Here is a 27,118-nt window from a genome sequence, read left to right on the forward strand (position 1 = left end):
AATAAGAATGCTCCTCAGAGCACTGTTTAAAAAGAAAAAACTTGGAAACAATCTAAAGTTAGTATTAATAGATTAAATTATGGATCATGAATGTAATGAAGTACAAATGACATAAAATAAAAACTATAGTATGTGAAAGAGCAGACTTTAAAACAGTAAGTGCAGTATGTTACCATTTAGATTTTAACATATTTATACAGGCATGCAGGAAAAATATTCCAAAAAAAAAAAACTTCTGCAGAGCATAAGACACCGTATCAAAATCAAAGGACTTGGGCAAATAACAGAGAAAATACTCATAAAATACATCACAGAATCCAAATATAAAAAGGATTCTTAAAAATTAAGAGAAAAAAATCAAGGATAACAGAAGAATAAAAACTTGATAGAATGAACAAAAGAAAGACATGAATAGATGATTCACTAATAAAAGAAATACCATGGCCCTTACATATGATATTTAATTTCACTCATAGAGAAATGCAAATTAAAAACCAAACTAAGACATAGATAAAGATATGGTATGCATATATGATGGAATATTACTTAGCCACAAAAAAGAAGGAAATCTGGCTATTTGCAATATGGATGGATCTAGATGGATCTCCATAAGTCAGTGAGACAAAGACAAATATATGATTTCACTCATATGTGGACTTTAAGAAACAAAACAGATAAACAAAGAAAAAAAAGAGAAATAAACAGACTCTCTTTAAATATAGAGAACTAGTGGTTACCAGAGGGGAAAGGGGGTGGAGAAAATAGATGAAGGAGATTAAGAGTACACTCATGATAAGCCCTGAGTAATGTATAGAATTGCTGAATCATTATATTGTATACCTGTAACTAATGTACCACTGAACATTAAATACACTGGAAATAAATAAAATAAGATACATTTCTCACCTAACTGGTTGGCAAAAATTCAAAACTTTAAATTCTACTGGCAATTACGGATAAAAAGGCATTCTCAAACACTGTTGGTAAGAGTGCAAAATGGTATAATACTTATGAAGGGATATTCAGCAATAGCTAATTAATTTTCATACTCATTTACCACTTGACCTTATAATCTCATTTCTATGAATCTTTCCTCAAGATAAACCTCCAAAAATACGAGACAATACAGACATTTACAGCTAATGACTGCAGCAGTATTTGAAATAGCAAAGCACTGGAACCAACCAAAGTTCTTGTCAGTAGTGGAGTGGATGAAGCAACTATAATACATCCACATAACAGAGTAGCATGAACCAAGAGAAAAAAAAATAAGAAAAATCTCTATCAAATGAAAAGGAAGATTCCTAGAATATATTAAATTTTTTAAAAAGGACACACACACACACACACACACACACACACACAAAAGGGAGACATACAATGTTCTGCCACACAGAAATAATCAGAATACTTGCTTATTACTCTGGAACACACACACACAGGATAAACTAAAAGCTAGTGAAAGTGGCTACTATGGAAGGTAGGTATGTCAGCAAAGGAAGGAATGGATGAAAGAATTCTTTGAGTCAATGTTTTATATAATTTTGCCTTCGAATCATGTATAGGATCTTCAATTAAATAAAATTAAATCAGGAGCACCTGAGTGGCTTGTTCAGTTGAGGGTCAGACTCTTGATTTTGCCTCAGGTCACAGTTTTTGCAAAAATTAGGTTGTGGGATTGAACTCTGCATCAGTTAAGCCCTGCTTAGGATTCCCTATCTCTCTCCCTCTGCCCTTCTCCCCCACTGGCGCTCTCTCAAATAAAAAATAAAATAAAAAATAAATTACATTGAATCAACGAAACAGTTAATACAGTTTACTATTGTAAATTCTGTAATTATAAATAGTGTAGTATTTGTCATTAGTAGGAAATGCTTTAAATACATATATAAAAAATTTTTTTTGAGATTTAGTTGTTGCTATTAATGGTATACTATTGCTGAGAATCTGGGATTTCACTGTGGGAAAAGAGATACAAATATGAAATGCAGGAAGATGAAAAGAAACCTAGTGGCACTGGATGTGAACTGGAACTATCAATATGATTTGTGATTGCAGATATATCTCTGGACATTGGAAAGACCAAGAAGCAACGATAACTCACTAGCACATCTAATCTCTAAATACAACTGCCCACTAAAAAGAGCAAAAACTCCTTAAAGAACTAACTTATTCCAGGGCTGAGGCAAGGGAAGTTAAATGTTTAGCTTACAACATCTTACTGTTCCAGAAAATAAAAAGTACTCAAGATAATGGAATCACATCAAAAAGACACAGAAGCTGGATTCTTACTGGACAAATCAGGAACAAAGAATGATGATGGTAAATGATTATAATATACTGAATAACAAAAGAATTCATGATCTCAAAGTATTATTTTTTTTTAAGGGGAAGCATTCTTCTCCATAGAAAAGTGTCAAATAATGTTAGAATTGTGAAATCCGTATTTGGCAACCAACGAATGTAATATCTAAATAAGTCAAGGATCATCAATGGATGCTAAAACCACTAAGTGGATGGATCCTCATATGACCTCAAACTATCACTCTCAAATGATTGCTTTCAGTTGACCCTTGAACAACACAGGGGTTAGGAGTGTTGACTCCTCAAACAGTTGAAAAGCCACATTTAACTTTTAACTCCACAAAACTCAACTACTAATAGCTTTTGTTGCCTAGAAGTCTTACTGATAAAATAAAGTCAATAAACACATAATTTGTATATTACATGTATTATATAATGTACTCTTATAATCAAGTAAACTAGATGATATAGAGAATATAAACTTATATAAATAAAAATACAAAATATATGAAAATATATAATATAAAAATATAAATAAAATATAGAGAATATCAAATTGTATAAATAAAATATATAAATTTATAAAATATAAAACTAGAGAATATAAAGATAAAAATAAAAAAATCATTAAGAGAAAATACAGGGGTGCCTAGGTGGCTGAGTAGATGCTGGACTCTTCAACTCAGCTCAGGTCTTAATATCAGGGTCATGAGTTCAAGGCTCGTATCGGGTGTGAAGCCCACTTAAAAAAGAAAGAAAGGTCAGTTGGGTAGCTCAGCTGGTTCAGCATCCGACTTTGGCTCAGGTCATCATCTCACAGTTTTAGGAGTTTGAGCCCTCCATCCAGCTCTCTGCTGTCAGTACAGAGCCCACTTAGGATCCTCTGTCTCCCTCTCTTTCTCTGCCGCTCCCCTGCTTGTATACTCTATCTTTCAAAAATAAACACTAAAAAAAAAGAAAAATATATTCAAAGTATTGTATTTATGGGGGGAAAAAACACATGTAGTGAACTCATGCACTTCATTATTGAACAGTCAACTACAGCTATAAAGGGAAAAATGCTCCCTTCCAATGAAGAGACCTGGTGCTCATCATTAACCAAGTGATCCAACATTATCACTAACACGGTAACTTGTTATACATCAATTAACATAACATGATGTAATAAGAAGTACCACTATTACCTATGCAGTATTCTTGCCAAATACATTTAATCTAAATCAGGAAACTGTCCCATCAACTCAAAATGCATAACATTCTACAAGACAATTTCATATTCTTTAAAAAAAAAAAAGAAGAAGAAGGTAAATGTTATGAAAGATGGGAAGAAAGGCAAGAGAACTTGTTCTAAACTAATGAGACCAAAGAGACATAATCAAATGCAGCGAGGGTACCCAATTGGGCCCTGTACTTAAAAAAGAAAAGGAAAAAAAGGATCTAAGAGAGACATTTTGGGAATTTGGGAACATTGTAAGATGTAGTATTTATATTAGATATCCCTGAAATAGTGTTAATATTTTTAGGTGTGAAAATGAATTATGGTTATGTATGAGTGTCTTTATTCTTAGAAGATACATGCTGAAGTAGAGGAGTAAAAGTATCAGAACATCTATAACCAATCTTTAAATGGTTCAGCAAAGGCAAGTAAAACACACACATTTACATACATGTATGTGTGTAGGTCTAATTAAACACACATAAAACAAATGTATCAAAATTTTTAACAACTAGTGAATCCAGAGAAAGGGCATACAGGTTTTCATTGCACTGTTCTTTGGATTTTTCTCTAGGTAAGAAAACGTTCTAAGTAAAAAGTTGCAGAAAAAAAATCAAAGAAATTTCACTTCACACTCTGCACTGATCTGTATTCAAGACTGGTAAAGGGTTTTTTTTGCAAAGGGCCAGTTAGGAAACATTTTAGGCTTTGTAGGCCATATGGTCCCTGGTGCAAAGACAGCTACTGTAGGCAATACACAAACAAATGAGCATGTGTTCTAAGAAAACAATATTTAAAAAAATAGGCAATGGGCCAAATTTGGCTCATGGGACATAATCTGCCATCCCACAATATGTATTTATTACTAAACATCTAAAGAACGCACGGGCACTGACGCTGTTTCTCCCAACTGTACGTTTATACGGGTTTTGTTTTTAAATTCAGACTCCCCAGGATCATGGCCTCTTCTTTAGTCTCTTGCCTGTTTAAAGATTTTATGGCTTCAGCTACTAATCTATAACAGAATGACTCCCATCAATAGACCTGTCTTGCTATCTTAGGCCAAATTTCTAGATTTCTATTATGATTATCATAAATTTTCCACATGAATAGTGTACTAAAAAATTAGTACATTCTCCCCCCAAACAAACTTTTCCTCCAACATAATTTAACTCTACCATTTCCACAACTATCCACCTACCCATTTAGGCTCAGAAACTGGGAGACCACCTATGCAGAGAAGAGTTAACATAGTAGGTCCAAGGTTGCCTACCCTTAGAAAGGCAAGATTGGTCCTTGGCTGGTACCTTGGAACTACATTTTAGGAAGGTTCGCACTATTCTCAGAACTAGTAAGAGTGGCTTACTGCGCCTAAACTGTTTGTACAAGCACCAGCTTTCCTTCTGGAAATCTCAAATTTGGGTACATGCAAGTAGAGGGTGTCAACAAAACTTTGGGCACTGAGTCTAAGGAACTGCTCTGGTAGCCAACACTCACAATCTGATGGGGAAGAATTAAGAGCCCCCTGTGTGACTTTACAGGGAGAGGACTCTTGGAAGTATGCACCTGATTTCCTTCAGACATTGCCCCATATGCCCTTTCCCTTTGATGGTTTTGTGTTGTACCTTTACACAGTAAAAATTTTAGTGGTGAGTATAATTAATTATATGATGAGTCCTATGAATCCTGCTAGTCAATCACAAAACCATGGAGATATTCTTGGGGTCTTTGACACACCTTACAATTTCTTTTTCAGTAAGGTATTTAATCAGTTGCAAAGTCTTTTTTTTTTTAATGACATTTTTAAGTTTATTTCATTATTTTGAGAGAGAGCCAGCAGGGGAGGGGCAGGGAGGGAGGGAGGGGGGGAGAGAGAGAGAGAGAATGAATTCCAAGCAGGTTCTGCACTATCAACACAGAGCCTGATGCAGGGCTCAATCCCATGAACCGTGAGATTATGACCTGAGCCAAGATCAACAGTTGGACATGTAAAAGACTTGAGCCACCCAGACACCATAGCTGCAAAGTCTACTTGATTCAACATTCGTTGTCTCACTTCTTCATATTTTCTTCTTCATCTCCACTGTTTCTGTTCTGTTGAAGATTCCATTACTGCACTCGTCTCCTATTGTAACTTCTACTTCTCCACTTACCTTCACCTAACAGAATAATTCTAATCATTCCATCTATTACTTTAAAAATCCAAAATGGTAACTCATTTTGTGATAGAATGAAGTCTAAAATCCTAAACTTTTAAATAGTAAGCTTAAGATTTCTTTAACCTTAGGGGTACCTGGGTGGCTCAGTCAGTTAAGTGTTCAACTTTTGATTTCAGCTCAGGTCATGATCTCATGGTTCACGAGTTGGAGCCCTACACCCACTCAGGCTATGTACTGTCAGTGCGGAGCCTATCTGGAATTCACCCTCTCCCTCTCCCTCTCTGTCTCTCTCTCTCTCTCTGCTCACCCCCCTTGCTCTTTCTCTCAAAAATACATACACTTAAAAAAAAAAAAAAAAAAGAGGAGTGCCTGGGTGGCTCAGTTGGTTGAATGTCCAACTTCAGCTCAGGTCATTTCTCATGCTGTTTTTGTGTTCAAGCTCTGCATCGGGCTCTGTGCTAACAGCTCAAAGCCTGGAGCTTGCTTCAGATTCTTTGTCTACCTGTCTCTCCCCACTGCCCTACCTCTACCCCAGCTCACACTCTGACTCTCTCAAAAATAAATAAACATTAAAAAAAAATCTCTTTAATCTTGGTTTCTATTGTATGACATCACATACTCTATACTTTAGCCAAACTACCACCTGCCAATTCCCAAATCTATCCTCTCCTCCAGACCTAACAGAGTTTCCAATACATTAAATACCACTCCCCAAACGTGTGAATCCATACAGTCTAAGTTCAAGTGTCATCTCCTACATTAAGTCCTCCCGAATCATTTTAGATATAATCACTTTTTAAAATTTTAATAGGATGTTAGTTATTTCTTTCTAAATGGCAATAATCACTTTATACCTTGTATTATATTAGTCTAATATACATACATTCCAGAACCCCCTTCTTCCAGAGCATGGTCTATCTTGGATTAACTTTTGTATCCTCCTATAGTGCCACACAACTGTACGTACTTCCTATTTGCTGAATGAAAAGATGAAAAAACAAGAAGGCAATCAGATGAATGCCTGGTTCCAGTGTTGCATTAAAGGAGAAAAGATGTTCTTAGAAAGGATGTTAATATAAGGGACTTAGGTATGGCTGAAACAGTATTATTCTCATTCAAGAGCCATACTGTACATTTAATCATACATCGAGAAGTATACATAACAAGGTTCTATGGTTAGTCCTGTGCAAGATACCATGAATTAAATAAGCTTTAGTGGATTAGTCTCAAATCTAATCCTATCTATAAATAATACTATTTATGAGAAATGACAGATAACATCTTTCTAATACAATCCATAAGATATGACCTGCCCCTACATCAGGTATACCTTGGTTGTGACACTAAAGGTAAGAGAAAGCCTAACTTTTTCAAAAAAAGATATGAAACACTCAAAACTGAATCAATTTAAATATTTTCTAGTTTATAAAGTTTCTCACATTTAGGAGTATAAAGAATATACCTCTACCGTCAAAACACAAAAACAAAACAATGAAATGGCATCAACTTTTTTTTCAATGGGGAGGGGGAATAACACTTTTATAAAAGATTATACCTGAACCTGGAGGAAAAAAGAGAGTAACTCTTCAATAATTAAAGACACTTAAATATTTTTTTTCTATATACACACTCTAATTTGAGAAAGAGCTTATGTATTTACCTTTTTCATTCTACATATTATATAGTCTCCATAGTCAGATAAAGTATCAAAGACAGAATAAACTAATTTTGAGTGAAATACACTACCTCCAACAACGATGTTCACCATTTCTTCTACAATGCTCTGTACAATGTCTTGTGGCTTTTCCTCACAGTCATGGTTTTCTCCATCATATAATATGTCATTTTTAGATAATGCTTTAAAAGATAAAAATCCAAGAAAGCTTTAATTTTTTGGGAAACTTTTACTAAACATTTAAAATTAAAAACTTTGCTAAAAAATTAAGAATAAAAGAAAATCTAACAGATACGTGAAACTAGAAGTACAAGTTAAACCTTCAAAATTCATAACTACACCAAATTTTAAATATTTTATAAATATAACTCAACTTAAAATTATGATTAATTTGACAAACTATTAAATGATCATTCAACTTAAGCAAATTTTCTAGACTATTCCCTTAGAAGCTAGACATTTTAAAGTATTTTGAACGAAACATTTCTAACCTGTCTTGACACACTGATCAAGTAATATATTAAATGTAACTAAAGCCTGCATTAATCAATTCAGTTTATCAATAATATTGTGCCTTAATATTTGTAAAGTCTGTGAAGATGAAGAGACAGGGCCATGTGGGCCTCCATCAGTGCATTCCAGTCCTTCCTTACTGTTTCTTCCCCGAAAGAATCTACATTTCCAATGTAAAGCGTAATTTAATAAATTTAAACTTAAATTCTCCAATTTAACAAAGAGATATAAATGCCCATCAGAACTTCTGAACAATTTAAGAGAAAATGATAAACCTTGACATTGCAGAGTTGGCTTGCAGACAGAAAACAGGATTTCAACTGGCTCGGTTTTTGAAATGCTGCAAATATCTCAAGGAGGCTCAATTAACACTTTCAGATGCTTTGCAGTCCAGGACCCTGTGCTGCCCTACTCCAAAAAGCATGAGACTGTACATCAGTTGATAGTGCTAACAGCCTCCTCCCCATTCATACTACTATAAAGGACCACTAATGATTCTGGCTTCCAGGAGCCTGTCCTCCCTACTGTTCACTGCTCCTAATCTATTATTTGCTACACTCTACAGAATACTGAATGCCACAAGGGGAAATATGATAAAGAAGCTTACCAATCATACACTTATTTTATAAAAAATCCAAATACAGTAATAGCACTTAAGATTCTTTGGTGGAGTAAAAACACATAAATGTCTTGACATAATTTTTCTACTGTCCTTTTAAGCTTTGTATTTCTGTCCTCTAGCTGGCTAAAATTATCTAGAGTCTGAAAGTTAGTTTCAACAAAACTAAATATACACAGTCACTAATATGTGTACAAAATAGCTAGTGAATCACGAGTCAGTTCTCAAATTATCTGACAGAAATAGTAGTATTTATTACACATAGGAAATCATTAGAGAAGTTAACTATTATGTCCAGTCACATGAGAGAGTCACATTATGTCCAGTGACAGAGATGTAATTCAAAGCTCTAGAGCTCTCTTAATCAATGGTTTTCAGGCAGAATTCTCATTTTTATCAGCTGTTGGGAGAAAAACACCTACAGGGCCAAAATAATCATGACAATACCACAGCAAATTATGTCCTATTTGTAATTCTGTATCCTACAAGATGACGTGTACACAGTAGATGCTTCCATTCCTTGAGTCTCAGTCTATGTTATTTTAGGTAGTGCCTAACTCTCCTCAGCAGAATTACGTTGCACAGATCACTTGCAGGATATTTATCACATTATACCTCATTTACATATATGCCTGACCATCCAGGCAAACCATGAGCACTCTTAGAACAATGTCCTTATCTCTATCAGCTTTTTAAGCCCAAGTGCTACATAATGCTTAGGACACAGACTGCTAAATAAATGTTTGCTGAATGCATGAAGAAATAAATAAAATCTCAGCTTTATTAGCAATTAGCCCTTTGAATCAGCCTCTTATAAGCTCACGGTAAAAGTAGGTAAACTCTAGGGGTGTCTAGATGGCTCAGTCGGTTAAGTATCCAACATTGGACCCAGGTCATGATCTCACAGTTTGCAACTTCCAGCCCTGCATCAGGCTCCTTGCTGACAGCTCAGAGCCCAGAACCTGCCTTGGACTCTGTGTCTCCCTCTCTCTCTGCTCCTCCCCCACTCATGCTCGCTCGCTCGCTCGCTCTCTCTCTCTCTCTCTCTCTCAAAAATGAAAAAACATTAAAAAAAATGTAGGTGAAATCTGGCAAGGGCTGGCTAGAAAAATGTAAATCATATAAGCAGTATGGACTTACTATTAGCTTGAGTACTATGAATGCTTGGGTTTATCAAAATTATCTCTTTTATTTATTTTGAGGAGGCGGTGAGGAAGGGAAGAGGGAAGGGGCAGAGAAAGAGAAAATCCCAAGGAACCTCCATGCTGTCAGCAAACAATGTGTGGCTTGATCTCACAAACTACAAGTCATGACCTGAGCCAAAATTCAGAGTTGCACACTTAATTAAGTCACCCAGGCACCCCAAAGCTATCCCTTTTAAAATAAACAGTAAAGCACTATTAAAAGTATTAAAAAGGCATCTAATCATGCCACTGCCAATGTTCATCCCACTATTACATTATAAAAAAGATGTGGTAAGAAAAAAAAATTCAATGGTTGAAAAAATATCATAGAAGTCTTTTCTCAAAGAAAAATAACAGAATTTCGATTAACTGTAACTAAGCCCTAACCATCCTACTTCCATGCAAACACAGTAAACAGGCAACAAAATTTCTGTCATTTTTTGACACCAAGCTAATAAGGAACAAAGGGAAAAACAAAACTCCCTAGCAGTTTTATAAAATAGCTAAAGCTAAAAATAATGTTTGGAAGAAAAAAATGACTTCATGTGATTATTTTTAGAGAAACAAACTAGTAAAATAAGTAAATGTAATTTAATTTTTGTAATCTTTCAACTCTTTTTTAAAAACATACTTATTTTAAGAGAGAGAGAATGCACATGATTGGGGGATGGGCAGAGAGGTGAGAGAATCCGAAACAGGCTTTGGGCTATCAGTGTGGAGCCCAACACGAGACTAGAGCTCACAAACCATGAGGTCATGACCTGAGCCAATCAAGAGTTGGATGCTCAACTGACGGAAGCACCCAGGTGCGCCTTATAACCCTTCTCATAAATAAATTTATTCAGAAAAAACTGTCAGAGAGCATCTCAATTTTAGTGCTTACTACAAATAAGGATATAAAGATATTTTGTATGTTAGATGGTTACTGTTTTTATACTTAATTTCAGTACTTTTTAGACAATAGTATTTTCTGAACCAATAACACACTGAGGCCCCAAAACTTTCAGTCACATTCCAGAAAACCTTACTCAACAGATCTTTTGTTTGCTGTGAAACTGTTTTACGAAAAGCAAAGTTCCTATATGACATGGTAACAGACATGACCCCCTTTAGTAACATGTATCTCCTCCAAAATAAGTCTGTAAATTGTACTGCTCATGAGATGCCAATGAATGCACAGTATTGTGAAACAGGTATCTTGTGTTTTGGAGTCAAGTAAATTCACTACCTAGGATGGAAAAAATCCACAACTAACCACCATGTGTCTGCTATCCATTAAGTTATATTACCCTTTCCACATTTCTTTCCCAAATATGTATGCCTACACTCTTCCCTTCACACGCCCCATAACCCCGTCTTAAAAAGATTACTTTCAGCTGCAGTTGCTTGATCAGCTTCAGTCTGTTCATTTTCTGCGCTGGAAACATCAGATCCATTTTCGGGTTCTGTGTCATCCTGAAGACTTTTATCCACATCATTTGTATGGGAATCAAGGTCCCCTTCATGTTCTTGGGTCATATGATCAACAGTCTGAGGTGGCAAATATCTAAGTTGAGGTGATTCAGGCTCATGATGGCTTACTGGAGACTGCAATAGATGCTGCTGCTGCCGATGCCTTTCTTTTTCCATTTGTTTGGCTTCCTGCAACTGTTAAGAAATAGAATAATTTCCCATATTAGTAAAGTTGTCTAAAATTTGGAAGGATAATGTTACACTCAACTATAAATCCTTTATATAATAGATGTCACTTTGTCTCTAGGATTAGAAACTAGAGTCCATCAGAAGCAAAGAACATAAAATATACTAAAAGTACACAAAAACAAGTAATAGTGGTTACTTCTTAGAGGGATGGAAATTGGTACATGAGAACAGAGATGGAAGTCTTCCAGTATTTATCTTCTCTTCACTATTTCTAGTGTTTGAATCATGTGACTGTATAACTTAAGCAAAATTTACCAAGCTAAAATAAATTTTAATAGCCTCATAATAATAATTAGATGAATGCAAACAGTGGATCTTCCTAAAATCAAAATTTCACTAAGGGAGGGAAAAAGTGGATGGGGAAATAAAACACACACTTATTTTACTTATACATACATAAATAAATCTAGATACACAAGAAAATAGTCAATGATAATGGTTACTTATAGAGGCTGGTGGCTAGGAAATGACCAAATTAGAAACAAGAGTCAGAGAGAATTTTCAGTGTATACTCTTCTTATCTCACATTGTCAAATGTCATTTAATTAAAAATAAAACTATTATGTATATTTGATTCTACACAGAACACCACCTGTGAAACTGGCTTACCTCTAAGATGCTAACCCACTAACAATCAGGATCATAGAGCTTCATTTTCTAGCACTTTACTGCTTTCAGATACAACTCTTTTGGTCCTCATGACCAAAGAGTAAGAATGATTCTCACGGGATGCTTTAGTGGCTCAGTCAGTTACGCATCCAACTCCTGATTTTGGCTAAGGTCATGATCTCAGGGTTCGTGAATTCGAGCCCTAAGTTGGGCTCTGCACTGACAGCATGAAGCCTGCCTGTGATTCCTTCTCCCTTTCCCTCTGCCCCTCCTCAGGTCATTCATGCTCTGTCTTTCTCTCTCAATAAATAAATAAACTTTATATATATATATATATATATATATATATATATATATATATATATGTGCGTGTGTGTATATATGTGTATATATATACACTTCATGTACATATATATGCTTTATATACATATATGAAAAAAGAATGATTCTCAATTAATTTCCATAATGGTAAATACTCTAATGAGAACATTTCATATTCCTTAGTAATATCCCATTTTATGTGGAAATACCAGAACTAATTATATGAATATATAAAATGAATTTCAACTAAAAGGTTTTAATGCCCAGATTGCCAATGCCAAAAATGCCTCATAATACATATGGTCTAAATCCCATGTTTTACAGATAAAGAAAATGATGCACATGACCATTTGCACAGTTGGAGTCAGAACAGAATTTCAGACTAATACTTTAGCCTATTCACGAGAAGTCAATTTCCAAAATAGCAGTGAAGAAGAGTATACAGTGGAATTGCAATCCAATTCCATCCTCAGGCTAAGCTTCAACAGGTCTGCACTGTAGTTTAGTGGTACAAGCACATGCTTTGGAACTACAAGCATGGTGTCCAATTCTATTTAATCCAGCGTTTCTGTAACTCTAGAAATATCCTTTAAAAAAGTAATGTTCTTGTATGAAAATAAATCTTTAAACATTTTCTATACACTTCCATACTTTCTAGATGGGTTTCTCAACATCATTCCTATTGACATTTTAGTTAGATAGGTTTTTGTTATGGAGGGGGGCTTTCTGGTGTACTGAAGGGTGTTTAGCAACGTCTCCTATCCTCTACCTGCTATGTGCCAGTAACAGCCTCCTCACCCCAGTTGTGACAATGAAGAACCTTCAGTAGGCTTTTGGGGCAAAAAACACTTTTCTACAGAAAGATATTAGCATTTTCTCCTTCACAAGTATTTTACACTTAAACATTTTAGAGAAAGTTTTATATGAGTAAGGGAAAGGGAAATGTTATTAACAGTATATGTAAGTGAGTTAGACTTTTAGCTTACAATATTTTAGAGCAAATGTTCAAGTTAAATCAGTCTGCTCCCCACTTTTTTCTTATTTTCTCTCTCCCCTTTCCTATTTTTCTATAATTATACATAGCACAGAACTAAATACCCTTTATAAAATGAAACATATTCACAGCTTTTCTCAAAATTGAGTTATATATTTATTTCTGTAATTGTCTGTTTAAGGTTCATCTTTCCCTTCTATGACCCACAGTTTTTAAGATCTTTCACAGTATAAGTCAACTTGGTTTTGCCCAATATGACAACTGAAACTGAGAACAGTGCTACAAACATAAGGAATATAATAGTAACTTGTTGCAATCTGAATCAAAATAACACCAGCATTCTTCACAGAGCTAGAACAAACAATTCTAAAATTTGTATGGAACCAGAAAAGACCTCGAATAGCCAAAGCAATCTTGAAAAAGAAAACCAAAGCTGTAGGCATAACAATCCTGGACTTCAAGATGTATTACAAAGCTGTTATCATCCCAAGACAGTATGGTACTGGAACAAGAGCAGACACTCAGACTCAGTGGAACAGAATAGAGAACCCAGAAATGGACCTACAAACATATGGCCAACCAATCTTTGACAAAGCAGGAAAGAACATCCAATGGAAAAAAGACAGTCTCTTCAGCAAATGGTGCTGGAAAACTGGACAGCGAACATGCAGAAGAATCAACCTGGAGCACTTTATTAAACCATACACAAAAATAAACTCAAAATGAATGAAAGACATAAATGTAAGACAGGAAGCTATCAAAATCCTAGAGGAGAAAGCAGGCAAAAACCTTATTGACCTCAGCCACAGCAACTTCTTACTCAACACCTCTCCAGAGGCAAGAAAAAAAAAAAAAAAAAAAAGGAAAAATGAACTATTGGCACCTTATCAAAATAAGAAGCTTCTGCACAGCAAAGGAAACAATCACCAAAACAAAAGGCAACCAATGGAATGTCCAGTGAAGACATGGGCAAAAGACATGAACAGACACTTCTCCAAAGAAGATATACAGATAGCCAACCAACACATGAAAAAATGCTCAACATCACTCTACATCAAGAGAGTTACAAATCAAAACCACAATGAGATACCACTGTATCTCAGAATAGGTTACATTCACAACACAGGGAACCAGATGTTAGCAAAAATGTGGGAAAAGAGGATCTTTTGCACTGCTGGTGGAAATGCAAACTGGTGCAGCCACTCTGGAAAAACAGTATGGAGATTCCTCAAAAAATTAAAAACAGAACTACCCTAAGACGCAGCAATTGCACTACTAGGTATTTAGCCAAGGGACATAAATATGCTGTTTCAAAGGGGCACATGCACCCTAATATTTATAGCAGCACTATCAACACTAGCCAAAGTATGGAAAGAATCCAAATATCCATTGATGGATGAATGGATAAAGAAGATGTGGTATATATAAACACAATGGAGTATTACTTGGCAATCAAAAAGAATGAAATCTTGCCATTTACAACTATGTGGATGGAACTAGAAGGTATTATGCTAAGTGAAATTAGTCGGAGAAAGACAAATATCATATGATTTCACTCATATGAGGACTTGAAGATACAAACCGATGAACATAAGGAAAGGGAAGCAAAAATAATGTAAAAACAGGGAAGGGGACAAAACATAAGAGACTCCTAAATATAGAGAACAAACAGAGGGTTACTGGAGGAATCTACTCCTGAAATCACTGTGACACTATATGCTAACTTGGATGTATATTAAAAAAGAAATAAACTATAAAAAAGAAACTTGTTGCACAAGTCAAACCAATAAAATTTTTCTCATGTTTCTGCCATTAAAAAGTGATATTAGGGATGGTCTGTGTACCTACTTCTGATCATAAAGTAGACACTGTAGCTTCTGTGTTGTTGCTCCCTCTGTCTGATCATCTACCTTGGAGATAACCAGCTGCCGTGCTGTAAGCAGCCCTATGAGACCCACATGAAACTGAGGCCGTTCCAGCCGACAGGCAGTGAAGAACTGAAACCTTTCACCAAAGCCAAATGAGTAAGAATGGAGGTGTCTTCTCTAGGCCAATGAACGCTTTAAGTGACTACAGCCCCAGCTCATACTGTGATCCATACAGACAACCACAATCTCACGTGGAATCGAAACCACATCCACCTAGCTAAGCCACTCCTGTATCCTGGCCTCTCAGAAACTATGAGAGATCAGCAGCTAAATGATAAGTTTTAAGCAGTTGGAAGTTTGGGGTAATTTGTTAGGCAGTGAAATATAACTACTACAGTATGCTATGTCTCATGTAAGAAAGAGAATATGTGAAACCATACATGTATCTACTCATTTGTACTACATAAATGCACAAAGGATAAACTAGAAACAAAAGAGATTAGCTACATCTAAGGGGTAGAAAGGAGGGAAGAAGAATGGAGAGGGATGAAGAAGGAGCAACAGTCCTACCTTTTGTGTAGCTTGTGTTAAGCTTGTATGATTGTGTTAAATCATAGTACTGTTTAACATACTCAAGAAATAAATAAGCAATTAAAACTAACCAATAAATGGAAAACAAGCAATAACAAATGAACTTAATTGTATTATAAAGGAATAACATTATCCCAGAAAGACTGTGGAAAAAAGGCTAAAGACAGAAATAAACATAAATGCTGTAATCTACTTAGTAAGTCTGCTTCTCACAGTGGTATGGATTAACTATTCTAAAATAGTTTTATGTGTATAACAGGACTGAATACCATATCACAGAAAATAAAAGCCATATTTTTCACTGTTTAGAGAAAGGAAGTTACAAATAAATAAAGGGGAAAGGCTGAAATGAACCCTGTCATGTTGGACTAAAAGAAGTTATCAGTATAAATATATACAGATAGACAGGTGTGGTGTTAGGAGGTAGAGGGAGTATACTGATATATCTTTCCGAGTGCTATCTGCTGAGAGGGCCAAGAAGCAATAACATCTCAGTAGCAATGAATACACTGAACACTCAGGTTTTGGTTTTAATTACCATTCTCCAACTGAAGGAGCCAAAACTCCCTGTTGAAGTGGTTGGTGCTAGGGCTGAGGCAGGAAAAATTCAAAATGAACCTGGAATATTTTGAAATTACAGAAAGTAAAGAGGTGCTTAAAAAAGGATGGGAGCTTGTCAAAAGTACATAAGACCAAAGCTGGAATAATATGAGCAACAAAATATTGAGCACTGGATCATAACCAACAGAATAAATATCTCTGAGTACTGACTTAACTGATATAAACAAAAAATTAAAAATATATAGGAAAGAATTCTTATTAACAGATACAGAAAATTAATTCTTGTTACTACCTAGAGAAGAAGAGATAAACAGAAAATCACCACTAGGGAACCACCACAGTAATAAATGTTGCCAATGAAGATCCACTGAAGGATATTTAAGTTCGGGATGGGGGAGTGTAAGAAGGAAAAAGGATATTTACATAGTTTTAAGGTATCTCCAAGATGTCTATTAACTGCAAAAGAGTAACTAATAACTTTACAGTGGAGGAACATAGCAGATACCACCTTAACCAAGTAATCGAAGTTAACATCACCAGCAACAGGACATGCCAACCTCATGAATTCCTGATATGATGCACCGAAAGGGACACAACAATGCATTAGAGGTTTTCTAGCAAAAAAACAGACAACCTCAGTCTAATCATGAGAAAACATCAAGACAAAGCAAACTGAGGTACATTTAAAAAAAAAAAAGCTGGTTTAAGTATCCCTCAAAAGCATCAAGATGATCAAAGACAAGACTGAGACAACAAACTGGAGAAGACTAAAACATAACAACTAAATTCATAGTAAGTACACTGTCAGACCCTGGACTGAAACTTGATATAAAAAAAGGGCATTTGTAGAAAAATTGGTGAAATTCAAGTAGGCTGTGTAGTTTATTTAACAGTAATGTATAAGTATTGTAACATATATAAGACACTGGCATTAAGGAAAGAGAGGTAAAGGAAATCTCTCTGTAATATTTGAAGTTTAAAATCAGTTTAAAAAAAAGTTAGAAGTTGATTTGTAATTAGGTAGACCTAAGCAATTTAAAGAATATATAAATGATTCTTTAGCTGATCTCTTATCCCCAAAAATGTATTTCATCAATAGAGACACGTATTTTATTTTTAAAGGACTCAATGACTAAATAATTTTATATCAGAATAGATCAAATCAGGTAGCTTCATTAAACTCATCTACTAAACTTGCATAGAATAAAAGTATGATCAATTTATAAACACTTCCATGAGGACGACAATAAATATCTTTCAAATTCCACTTGTGAACAACCAAAAATATTTTTCCGAAGTTAAACAAGTCAGTTAACCTCAAAACAAAGCAAAATAATACCACAGATCTCCATTAAGTAAAACAGTAAATGAAAGACATTCTTCGCACAAGTACCAAAGATTTCACTTTAATTTCTGTCAATTCTTTTCTCTATTTGGTACCTGTGGTATTCTTTACAATCTATGCTTTTGAATACTTACTGCTTGGTTTTCCATGCGTGCAAAGATAACATTTAGCATCTGAGTAAGAGTAGCTTTGGCTGTGGTCTGATTGATGAGATTTTTGCTTGCTAGATAGATATTGTAACATGTTCTCACAGCTTGCAGTACAGTGCCTTCGTGGATTTCTATGTGTTGCGACGTTACTGCAGTAAGTAAAGCCTTTAAAAAGACACAGTTAAAGCAATTTTCTACATCCTGCATTTCAGCACAAAAATGAGTATTTTTATATTAGAATTAACACTTTTAGATACCATTACACACAAATTTTCAGTATATACCAAAAGAATTTCTACTATCCTTGAATATATTATCAAGTAGCAGTAATTTCCAAATAGTAACATTAAAAAACTACACAATTAAATTATTTCAACACCCAAGTTTCACTTTTATAAAACTCTTAGTCTCTTAAAACGCACAACATTAATTGTCCAGCAGAGCACAGATATGCCTCATATGACATATGATTCATATGACATATCTTTTGAATAAGACTATCAACTTTGGTTGACATTGTCTTATTCACTTCCAAATTTTTCTGAGATGGTTCATAAATCAGACTCAATACATGTACTGCTGTTGTTGTGGAAGATGTTTACCAACAGAATAAAGTATTAAAATGTCAGATTAAATTAGAATAAAGCATTTAAACTAACCCTAAGTGAAGTTCCCAATAAACTTTATATGAATGTTCACACATTAGGGTACTTGCAATTTCTCAAGAGGAAGGACTCTTTTGTCCTTTATGCTGTACAATGCTACGCAAAGTCAGCATTGAGTATATGCTAAATAAACCATGATTGATATTAAATTGAGAATGACAGGCCAATTGATTGGATGGCATTTTTAGAATAAAGAGAAGACTTGTGAAGGCTCAGAAGGGACTGAATCTACACATGAAAAAGGGGCTATATCTACACATTATTTCAAAAGTACTAAAAGTACAAGAAAATTTTACTGATGTGTAAACATATCACCATGAGCATTAGCAGTCATACTAAGACTTCAATATTTATAACAGACTAAAAACACAACTGAGTGACTTTTCTTTAAAGGAGTTTAATCATCCAGGTATATTATAGCACAAACCCAGAACAAAATTTGGCTGAGCAGGTTTAGCAAATGAGTAAGTGCAAGGGAATCAGGAAAGCTGGTGCACAAATAGTTCACATGGTGAAGCATGGGTCTAGTGGGCAGGCTATAAGGAATCCACAAGTAGAGAAGAAACTAGAGGGGTCACAGGACCATCACATGGACCCTAAAGCTCAAAAGATGCAACATCTATGGCAAACATTCCAGAAACCAAAATACTCTGGAAGACTCTGGGAGCCGAAGACTAAATTGGGGCCTTCAAAACAACAGACCTGGAAATATAATATAGTCTTCTAGTGAACTCTTGGCATTCAACAAAGTCCACTGATATGGAATCTAAAAAGCAACTAAATGACCTCTATTAGAGATAGAAAGCACATAAAATGACCTTTCCAAATATATCCAAGATAATGGCTTCTGATTTTAAAAATACATAGAGGGATGCCTGGGTGACTGAGTATTTAACTCTTGATTTCAGCTCAGGTGATGATTTCATGGTTTATGGAATTGAGCTCCTGCTTGGGTTTTTTTTTTTTCCTCTCTCTCTCTCTCTGCCCCCCACCTACTGGTATGTGCTCACTCCCTCTCTCAAAATAAATAAATAAACTTAAAAAAATATATATATATATATACACATTATGAATGACAAATTCACTATATAACCAATTACCTTTATTATTTGCAGCTGAACTCCTTCATCTGTTTGAGGACCTTGGAAGCAGCCACAGATTGTTTCAATAATTCTATCAATTAATTTTTTGCCTGGTGTTGTACTATCTGGAGCATTGCCAGTCAAGTGCCCATAAGCAATAAGTTTCTAAAATGGAGAATGAAAATAAAGCTAATTAAGCAAACTAATATGTATATTAATTATACATTAAATTTACAATATATGATTGAACATGTTAAATTTTTACATAAAAACATTAAGATATAATCAAAGGCAAGGTTATAGTAACTTTTCCTGAAGAAAGCTATGTTAGCTATAACCATGTAAAATTATTTACATTCGTAATATCCACAAAAACATACTAACCAGAATAAAACCACCTCAATATTTTGAGAAAGCTACACCTTAGATCTGGTCTGCAATGAATCAGAATAGCTTACTGCTTGCTATCTAACCATTATGGATATTACTTTTGTGAAAGCTATCTTAACACACTTGAATGATTCCATCTCTTTCCATATCAGATCTGTGAACATACAGAAAACCCAATTTCCATGCACTGCTGTAATAAATCATGGATCTGTTCAATCATCATCCATTATAGCCCTGGAAAGTCTTAGATAGCACAATTTTAATTTTTCAGGGAAAACAAGGTTACAAATCAAATGAACTTATTCTTAATCTATCCCTCGAACAAATCATATGAATATGGTCTGTCCCTAGCCACTGAATTATTGGTTAAATACATATAATTCCTTAAACAGTGAAAAGACCTACAGAAACACCCCTCTATCTGGAAGTTTTACAAGTATCTTAAGAATCATGTGTGCGTGCACGCAAACGTGTTTGTGTAAATAAAACAGGATGAAAGAGTTAAGGAATTTTTCTGACATACATGAATATCAGAGGTGAAGTCTGGTAGTGAATAATTAAACTGTCAATATTAACCTATTGCTTGATATAAAACAGCAGGCATTCAGTAAAATCATTGCAAATAATGATGTATATAAAGTCAGCAGCAGGTTAATAGTACTATGGTTCTTGCTTCGCTGATGGAAAATATGACCAAATAAACACTTTAAGTAGACTATTTGTCTCACTACGCTAACTAATGATTTTTGCTACCCTTAAGTTAGAACATCTTTTTGAAACTATTATTTTGTCTCTCTTGTGTATAAGCAACCATTTGGCTTCTTACCACAAAAAGAATACTCAAGGCTTTTATGGAAAATGTCTGAATCACCAACTGTGATAATGTTTAGAAACATTCAAATTAATTTTTAGATAATGTCATTTATACATACCTGTAAACAATCAAGAGATGTACTAACTATACGGGGACATTTGGACTGGCATGCCAATTCAAAGGGTAAAAAGTACTTGTCTGCTTCGATAAAATTTGTCTTTGATTTCACTGGTGGAAGGGTGCTTGATCCACCTTTTGCTTCTCCATGAGGAGGACTACAGGAAAAAGAGGAGTACAATTAGAATATTACACTTACCATACTGATGATAAACTTCTATGAAAACACAAAATTTCAGTTCTAAAAGGAATTTTGCTAAACCAATCTTCATCTTCCCATATTTCACGAGGGTAACCAAAGCTCACAGAAATTAAATGATTTGCTATAGGTATAAAGCTAGTGGCCAGAGCTATAACTAAATGTGAGAAAATCAAAGAAATTAAAATAGTTATTTAATTACTGAAAAAGTATTTAAATTATAAGGTAATCATTTAGTAACCTTTCTAAATATGAATCAAACTCTTTAAACAAAGACTTTAAAGTGTATCTTATGGTATTTCAGGAATATCCTCCTATTTATTTAAGAGATCTTTTTGCTTATATTTCTTAAAAACCATTTATTATTAATTTTATTATAAAGATTATATACAGAAAAATCTGCCACACATAGATGATTGCATTACTATTTTAACCAAGACTGATAAGTTTGCAAATTATTTTTACTAAAGAAAAGAAACCCCACAAACCTCTGCTTTTCCGTTTCCGCTTTTATTTCCTCTGAGGGGACAAAAGAGGCACATGTTAGAAACCTTGACAACAGAAAAATCATTAAGTAAATTTGATTATAGACTTTGTAAACTAATTCATAACTTCTAAAAGAAATTAAGAAGAATGCAAATTCAAAGGAAAATTCGACAGCTAAAATTCTCTTGCTATATATTAATAATTACTATTATTATATAATTATTATAATGATTACTAGTATTGTAAGCAACAGTTGTTGAGAACTATGTGCCAAGCGCTATTACATTTTAAGTGTACTAACATAAGACTCACAGCAACCCTCATTTTAAAGATCAGGAAAATGATGGGTCAATGGGTGGCTCAGTGGGGTAAGCATCAGACTTCAGCTCAGGTCATGATCTCATGGTCTGTGAGTTCCAGCTCCAGCCCCGCATCAGGCTCTGTGTTGATAGCTCAGAGCCCGGAGCCTGCTTCGGATTCTGTACCTCCCTCTCTCTCTACGCCTCCTACAATCACACTATGTCCCCCTCTCTCAAATAAACATTAAAAAAAATTAAAGATTAGGAAAATGAAACACAAAGAGATCAAGTAATTTGCTAAAGGGCTGTATGGCGTGGGTGTATGGCTAATTAGGTTTCACAACTTTGGATCTTGGTTTCTTAACCACTCTATTACATATGTGGATCTATGAATATTGAACAAATGTGTTAAAATTAGTATTATAAACAACTACTAGTCTATAACTTAATTATTAAGTTAGCCAGAGACTATACTAAGACCTTTCTAAAGTGACTTTGTTGATAAAAATAATTTTATCATAGGTACACACAAAATTTTATCTATCATTACCTACTCTGTGCCAAGCATTTGATGTTTGGTATCTCAGTTTTGTTCTCTAAAGCTCTTTTCATTTTACCAGTGGTAGAAGTGAAAGGGATACAATACAAAAATATTATCTGTAGGTATTTAAAATACTACTTAATAAAAGTCCACAATGTCTGATACTTAAGATCTGAATATGGTCATTAAAATTGCACAGTTCACGGGGGACCCTGGGTGGCTCAGTTGGTTAAGTGTTTGACTTTGGCTCAGGTCATGGTCTTGCAGTTCATGGATCTGAGCAGCGCACTGGGCTCTGGGCTGACAGCTCAGTACCTTGGAGCCTGCTTCCAGATTCTGTGTTTCCCTCACTCTGACCCTCTCCCACTCGTGTTCTGTCTCTCAAAAATGAATAGACATTAAAAAAAAAAAAACTTTTTAATCGTACAGTTCACCAATATATATAATTAAAAATAATTTAGGGGTGCTTGGGTGGCTCAGTCAGTTAAGCATGTCCAACTTCAGCTCAGGTCATGATCTTCCAGTTTGTGGGTTCGAGTCCCGCATCAGGTTCTGTGCGGACAGCTCAGAGCCTTGAGCCTGCTTCAGATTCTATGTCTCCCTCTCTCTCTGCCCCTCATCACTCATATTCTGTCTCTTTCTCTCTCACTTTAAAAAATAAACAAAAAAAATCTTTTTAAATAAAAATAATTAGGGGCGCCTGGGTGGTTCTGTCGGTTAAGCGTCCGGCTTTGGCTCAGGTCATGATCTCACAGTTCGTGGGTTCGAGCCTTGCGTCAGGCTCTGTGCTGACAGCTAGCTCAGAGCCTGGAGCCTGCTTCAGATTCTGTGTCTCCCTCTCTCTCTGACCCTCCCCTGCTTGCACTGTCTCTGTCTCTCAAAAATAAATAAAAAACATTTAAAGAAGTTTTTAATAAAAATCATTAAACCACCTTGAAAATACAGTACAGATGAAAGGAAAACTTATTAAATGGCCCAAATCTTCATTAAAATTTTTAACCATATTTTTTATTCAAAATATTATCCTTATTTAAGAATCTGAGGTATTGCTAAAATTCAAGGAAGGCAGAAAAAAGATATAAGGGAAGGGAAGGTATAAAGTAGCAGTTTTTGTAGAAGGTGAATTTCCATTTATGAAATAAGTAGTATATAGGGTATTCTGGTTAGTAATACGTTATTTAAGAATATTAGAAGTAGTACATTCTATTTATTTTTATTTTTTATGTTTTATTTATTGTTGAGAGAGAGAGAGAGACAGCATGAGCAGGTAAGGGTCAGAGAGAGATCTTACAGAATCCGAAGACAGTCTCCAGCCTCTGAGCTAGCTGTCAGCACAGAGCCTGATGCAGGGCTTGAACCGATGACCCGTGAGATCATGACCTGAGCTGAAGTTGACACTTAACCAAATGAGCCACCCAGGCACCCCAGAAGTAGTACATTTTAAAGAGCACTATGGTTTGACACCATCTGTTACTAAATAACTGTGTGACCTTGGGAAAAAACCCTTACTGCACTACTAGATGACTGCAGAAGTCCTTTACATTCTAAAATATCAGTCAATAACTATGGCTCAATGCCAAAGCCATCTAGCACCCATTTTCCAGAGTTTAAGAGTAGTTTTTGATTGCCATATAAATATTGGCAATCAAAATGATGACAGGGAACACTAACTTTGAAACCCAGTGAAGAGTAATGAAGAATAATGTTACTCCACTTATAAGAATTCTCATTAGGCCACGATTGCAAAGTGTTTATACTCAATTATGGTTATTTTGAATCTCATCAATAAAAAATGTGTATAAATCTGTTTTCTCTTGGTATGTAAGTACTTACATAATATTCTTGATTTTTCTTCTTGGCCTGCAAAGCCCTTTATAGAAAAGGTTTGCTGACCTTTGGTCTAAAACATTATGGTTCAAAGGATCTTAAAAGACTCTATGAACTCTATGACTCCATTATTTTTAAATGCCAATATTTAAAGAGTCTAAAAAAACAAAGCCAACACAAGCTATATTGAACATGTTTCTCTAGTTCATTTAGTACTATATTTTTTCTATCTCCATATCATAAGTTACACAAGGCAAGTACTGTTCACAGCTGTTAGCACAGAGTCCAATGCAGGGCTCGAAACCACGAACCGTGAGATCATGACCTGAGCCGAAATTGGAGGCTTAACTGACTGAGCCACCCAGGCACCCCTCCTCCCACTGATTATTAACATAGCTTGCATGGTTATCTTTCTGGTCTCACAAAATGCTTATAATTTTATAGTCCCACCAATACAGCCTGAATTCATTTTAATATGTTTCCTTTCAGAGCTATTTGAGGTCACTTAAAGTGGAAGACATTGTCACTAAGAAGTAATCAAGATTACATGGACAAGGGGGATTAAGGAGGGAAGGAGGTGGAAAGTAAGTATCAAAATACTGAAAGTAACAATGTGATAAACCACAGTATTTTAAATTAAGCTTAAATTTTTAAAGAATATGCAATACTTCTTTATATTTGTGCAGCAATATGCAGTTTAAAATATTTTTCCACACATCACCTAATTTTATCCTCAAAGGACAACTCCTATCTTATGGAGGAGAAAACTATGGATCACATTAGTTAAATAATATTAAGGTCAGACTGCCGACAAAAGCCAACAAGTAGTGATCCAGAAATTAGTCTCACTAGTCTTAGTGTATTAACTCTCTACATTGTGCGATAGTTATGCAACCTTCTACTGACTAATGCAACTGAACTGAAAAATTCAGTCTACAATTATCAGCATAAACTTATAAAGCAATGGTTCTCAAAATATGGTCCCAGGAGCAGCAGCATCACCACCACCCAGCCCCACAGAGACTTATTGAATCAGCAACTCTGTGAGTAGAGTCCTACAATCTGTGTTTTAACAAGGCTTCAAGAGGATTCTGATATACAAACAAGCTTAAAAATCATTGCTATAAAGCAGTTAAAAGAAACAAGTGGAAGACAGTTGGGTTTCATCCACCACGGTCACATCCATTTACTATACTTGTAAGACAACTACACTTGAGTGTATGCTCAAAAGAAATTCCTTTTTAGTTTTCTTATAACAAATGCCCAGTAATACAGTTTTTGAGGACACTGCCTGTCTTAATAAATTAGGGTCTAGAAACGGTTTGCTTCAGGTTGGCCTTCAACAGTAGAATCAAGAAGTAAACTAATTATTAAAGAAAAAATACACTCAAAAAATTATTAAAACACCAAATTAAGAAGTATTAGCATACTCAAAGTAAAAACCACACAGTGCTTAATTATGAAACACTTTATTGTTAATGTCAGAATTATGAGAAGGATGACCAAAAACAGCACAGTAGTTTTAAAAATGCTTTGGAAACACTAGACGATGCAAATGGACTACTGGATGTAGTAATAAAAGTAATCACTTTTCAGCTGAAATAAGATAAAAATCAGATGATAAATTTGTTTAGTCATATATAGGTTTTAAAACTGTGTAGTCCTAGCCCTTTAAAAAAAACTTTATTACTGAAATTCTTTTAGGAATTATTTTCTCTCTAGCCATTAACTCTCCATATCCCTTCAAAATTAGTTTTATAAAAAGTTGTTAAAACCCAGAAACATAGCCACTATAACAAACATAACTTATATACAGAAGCAAAGATTAAAATGGGAGGAATTGCATCATTATGCATTAGCATAAAAAGTATAGATCTGAAACACTTTGAAAGATATATGAGTTTTACTCCTTCCAGGTACAGTAAGTAACTAGAACCATGTAAACACAGTTAATAAGGCAGAAGACTTATTTAATGAACAGAAAAGAATGATTTACTAAAAAATAACTGATTATATACAAGTTATATGCCTGATTTCCTAAGTATATTAAATAGTCCCTCTTACAATATTATGTTTGATATCAATATGCTTAGCAACTTTCCTTTTGACCATCAAAAGTATAATACAAACTTCAAAATAACAACACAATTCAACAGACTCTGTTAGCTACACATTATGAGTAATTTATATCCACCTCTCATGACATCATTTTGCCTTTAGTTTCCAGAACAACAGTATTTACTCAGTGAAAACTAAACTGGTAATCTAAGGAAAGATCTGATAAGTGAAATGGATTGTTTTTAATAAACACATTAGAATTTATACATCCAAAGTGTTGTCCACTTCAAAGCAATAACTGTAGGAGGTATGCATCAATTATCAAAATGGTGCTGGTATTCAACTATACTTGTATAATTCACTATCTGCAATTTTTTCCTGCCTACTTCTTTCTTTTAAATGACTAACTTCATTGAAGAAAAAATCTCTAGAAAGGGAATCAGATTCTAACCACCAATTAACCAATCACAAATGGCCTGGAGCCAAATATGAAGAATGTTATGTGACCACAAAACAAAAGTTCCTAACTTTAGGGCTTCTTCCAACCAACTCAAACTGTGTGTGTGCAAGCACTATATGCTCTAGAAAAGAGTAAATAATTATCATTAATCTCAAGAACCTTATAACCCAAACTGTAAAGATGATATAGGATCAATTAAGAAAAGTGATCTGATCAATGATAACAAGATATGTGAAAGGAATTTTAAACAATATTTCTAAAATAGAGGAACTGAGATGACAGAAATAAGGGGACCCAGGGCTTTCCTTGTCCCTCAATACAACTGTATTGAGGTCAGATTACTTGGAACAACCAGGTAATCGGTCTGCAGA

The 27,118-nt window shown here is 34.7% G+C and overlaps 1 protein-coding gene across 3 annotated transcripts in view; it reads right to left on the reverse strand.

Annotated features, from left to right (window-relative positions):
* Positions 1-27,118, reverse strand: part of ARFGEF1 (ADP ribosylation factor guanine nucleotide exchange factor 1) — a 153,930-nt gene that overhangs the window by 71,172 nt on the left and 55,640 nt on the right. For all 3 annotated transcript variants that reach the window (XM_029924028.1, XM_029924027.1, XM_029924029.1), the window contains exons 2-7: positions 21,565-21,595; positions 20,879-21,035; positions 19,575-19,721; positions 17,795-17,974; positions 11,041-11,317; positions 7,426-7,536 (exon numbers count right to left, since the gene is read on the reverse strand). In XM_029924028.1, the coding sequence (XP_029779888.1) occupies positions 7,426-7,536; positions 11,041-11,317; positions 17,795-17,974; positions 19,575-19,721; positions 20,879-21,035; positions 21,565-21,595 (903 nt within the window). The remainder of the gene's footprint in view (positions 1-7,425; positions 7,537-11,040; positions 11,318-17,794; positions 17,975-19,574; positions 19,722-20,878; positions 21,036-21,564; positions 21,596-27,118) is intronic.

This window comes from Suricata suricatta, chromosome 15 (genome assembly GCF_006229205.1).
Source record: "Suricata suricatta isolate VVHF042 chromosome 15, meerkat_22Aug2017_6uvM2_HiC, whole genome shotgun sequence".
Classification (NCBI taxonomy): Eukaryota; Metazoa; Chordata; class Mammalia; order Carnivora; family Herpestidae; genus Suricata; species Suricata suricatta.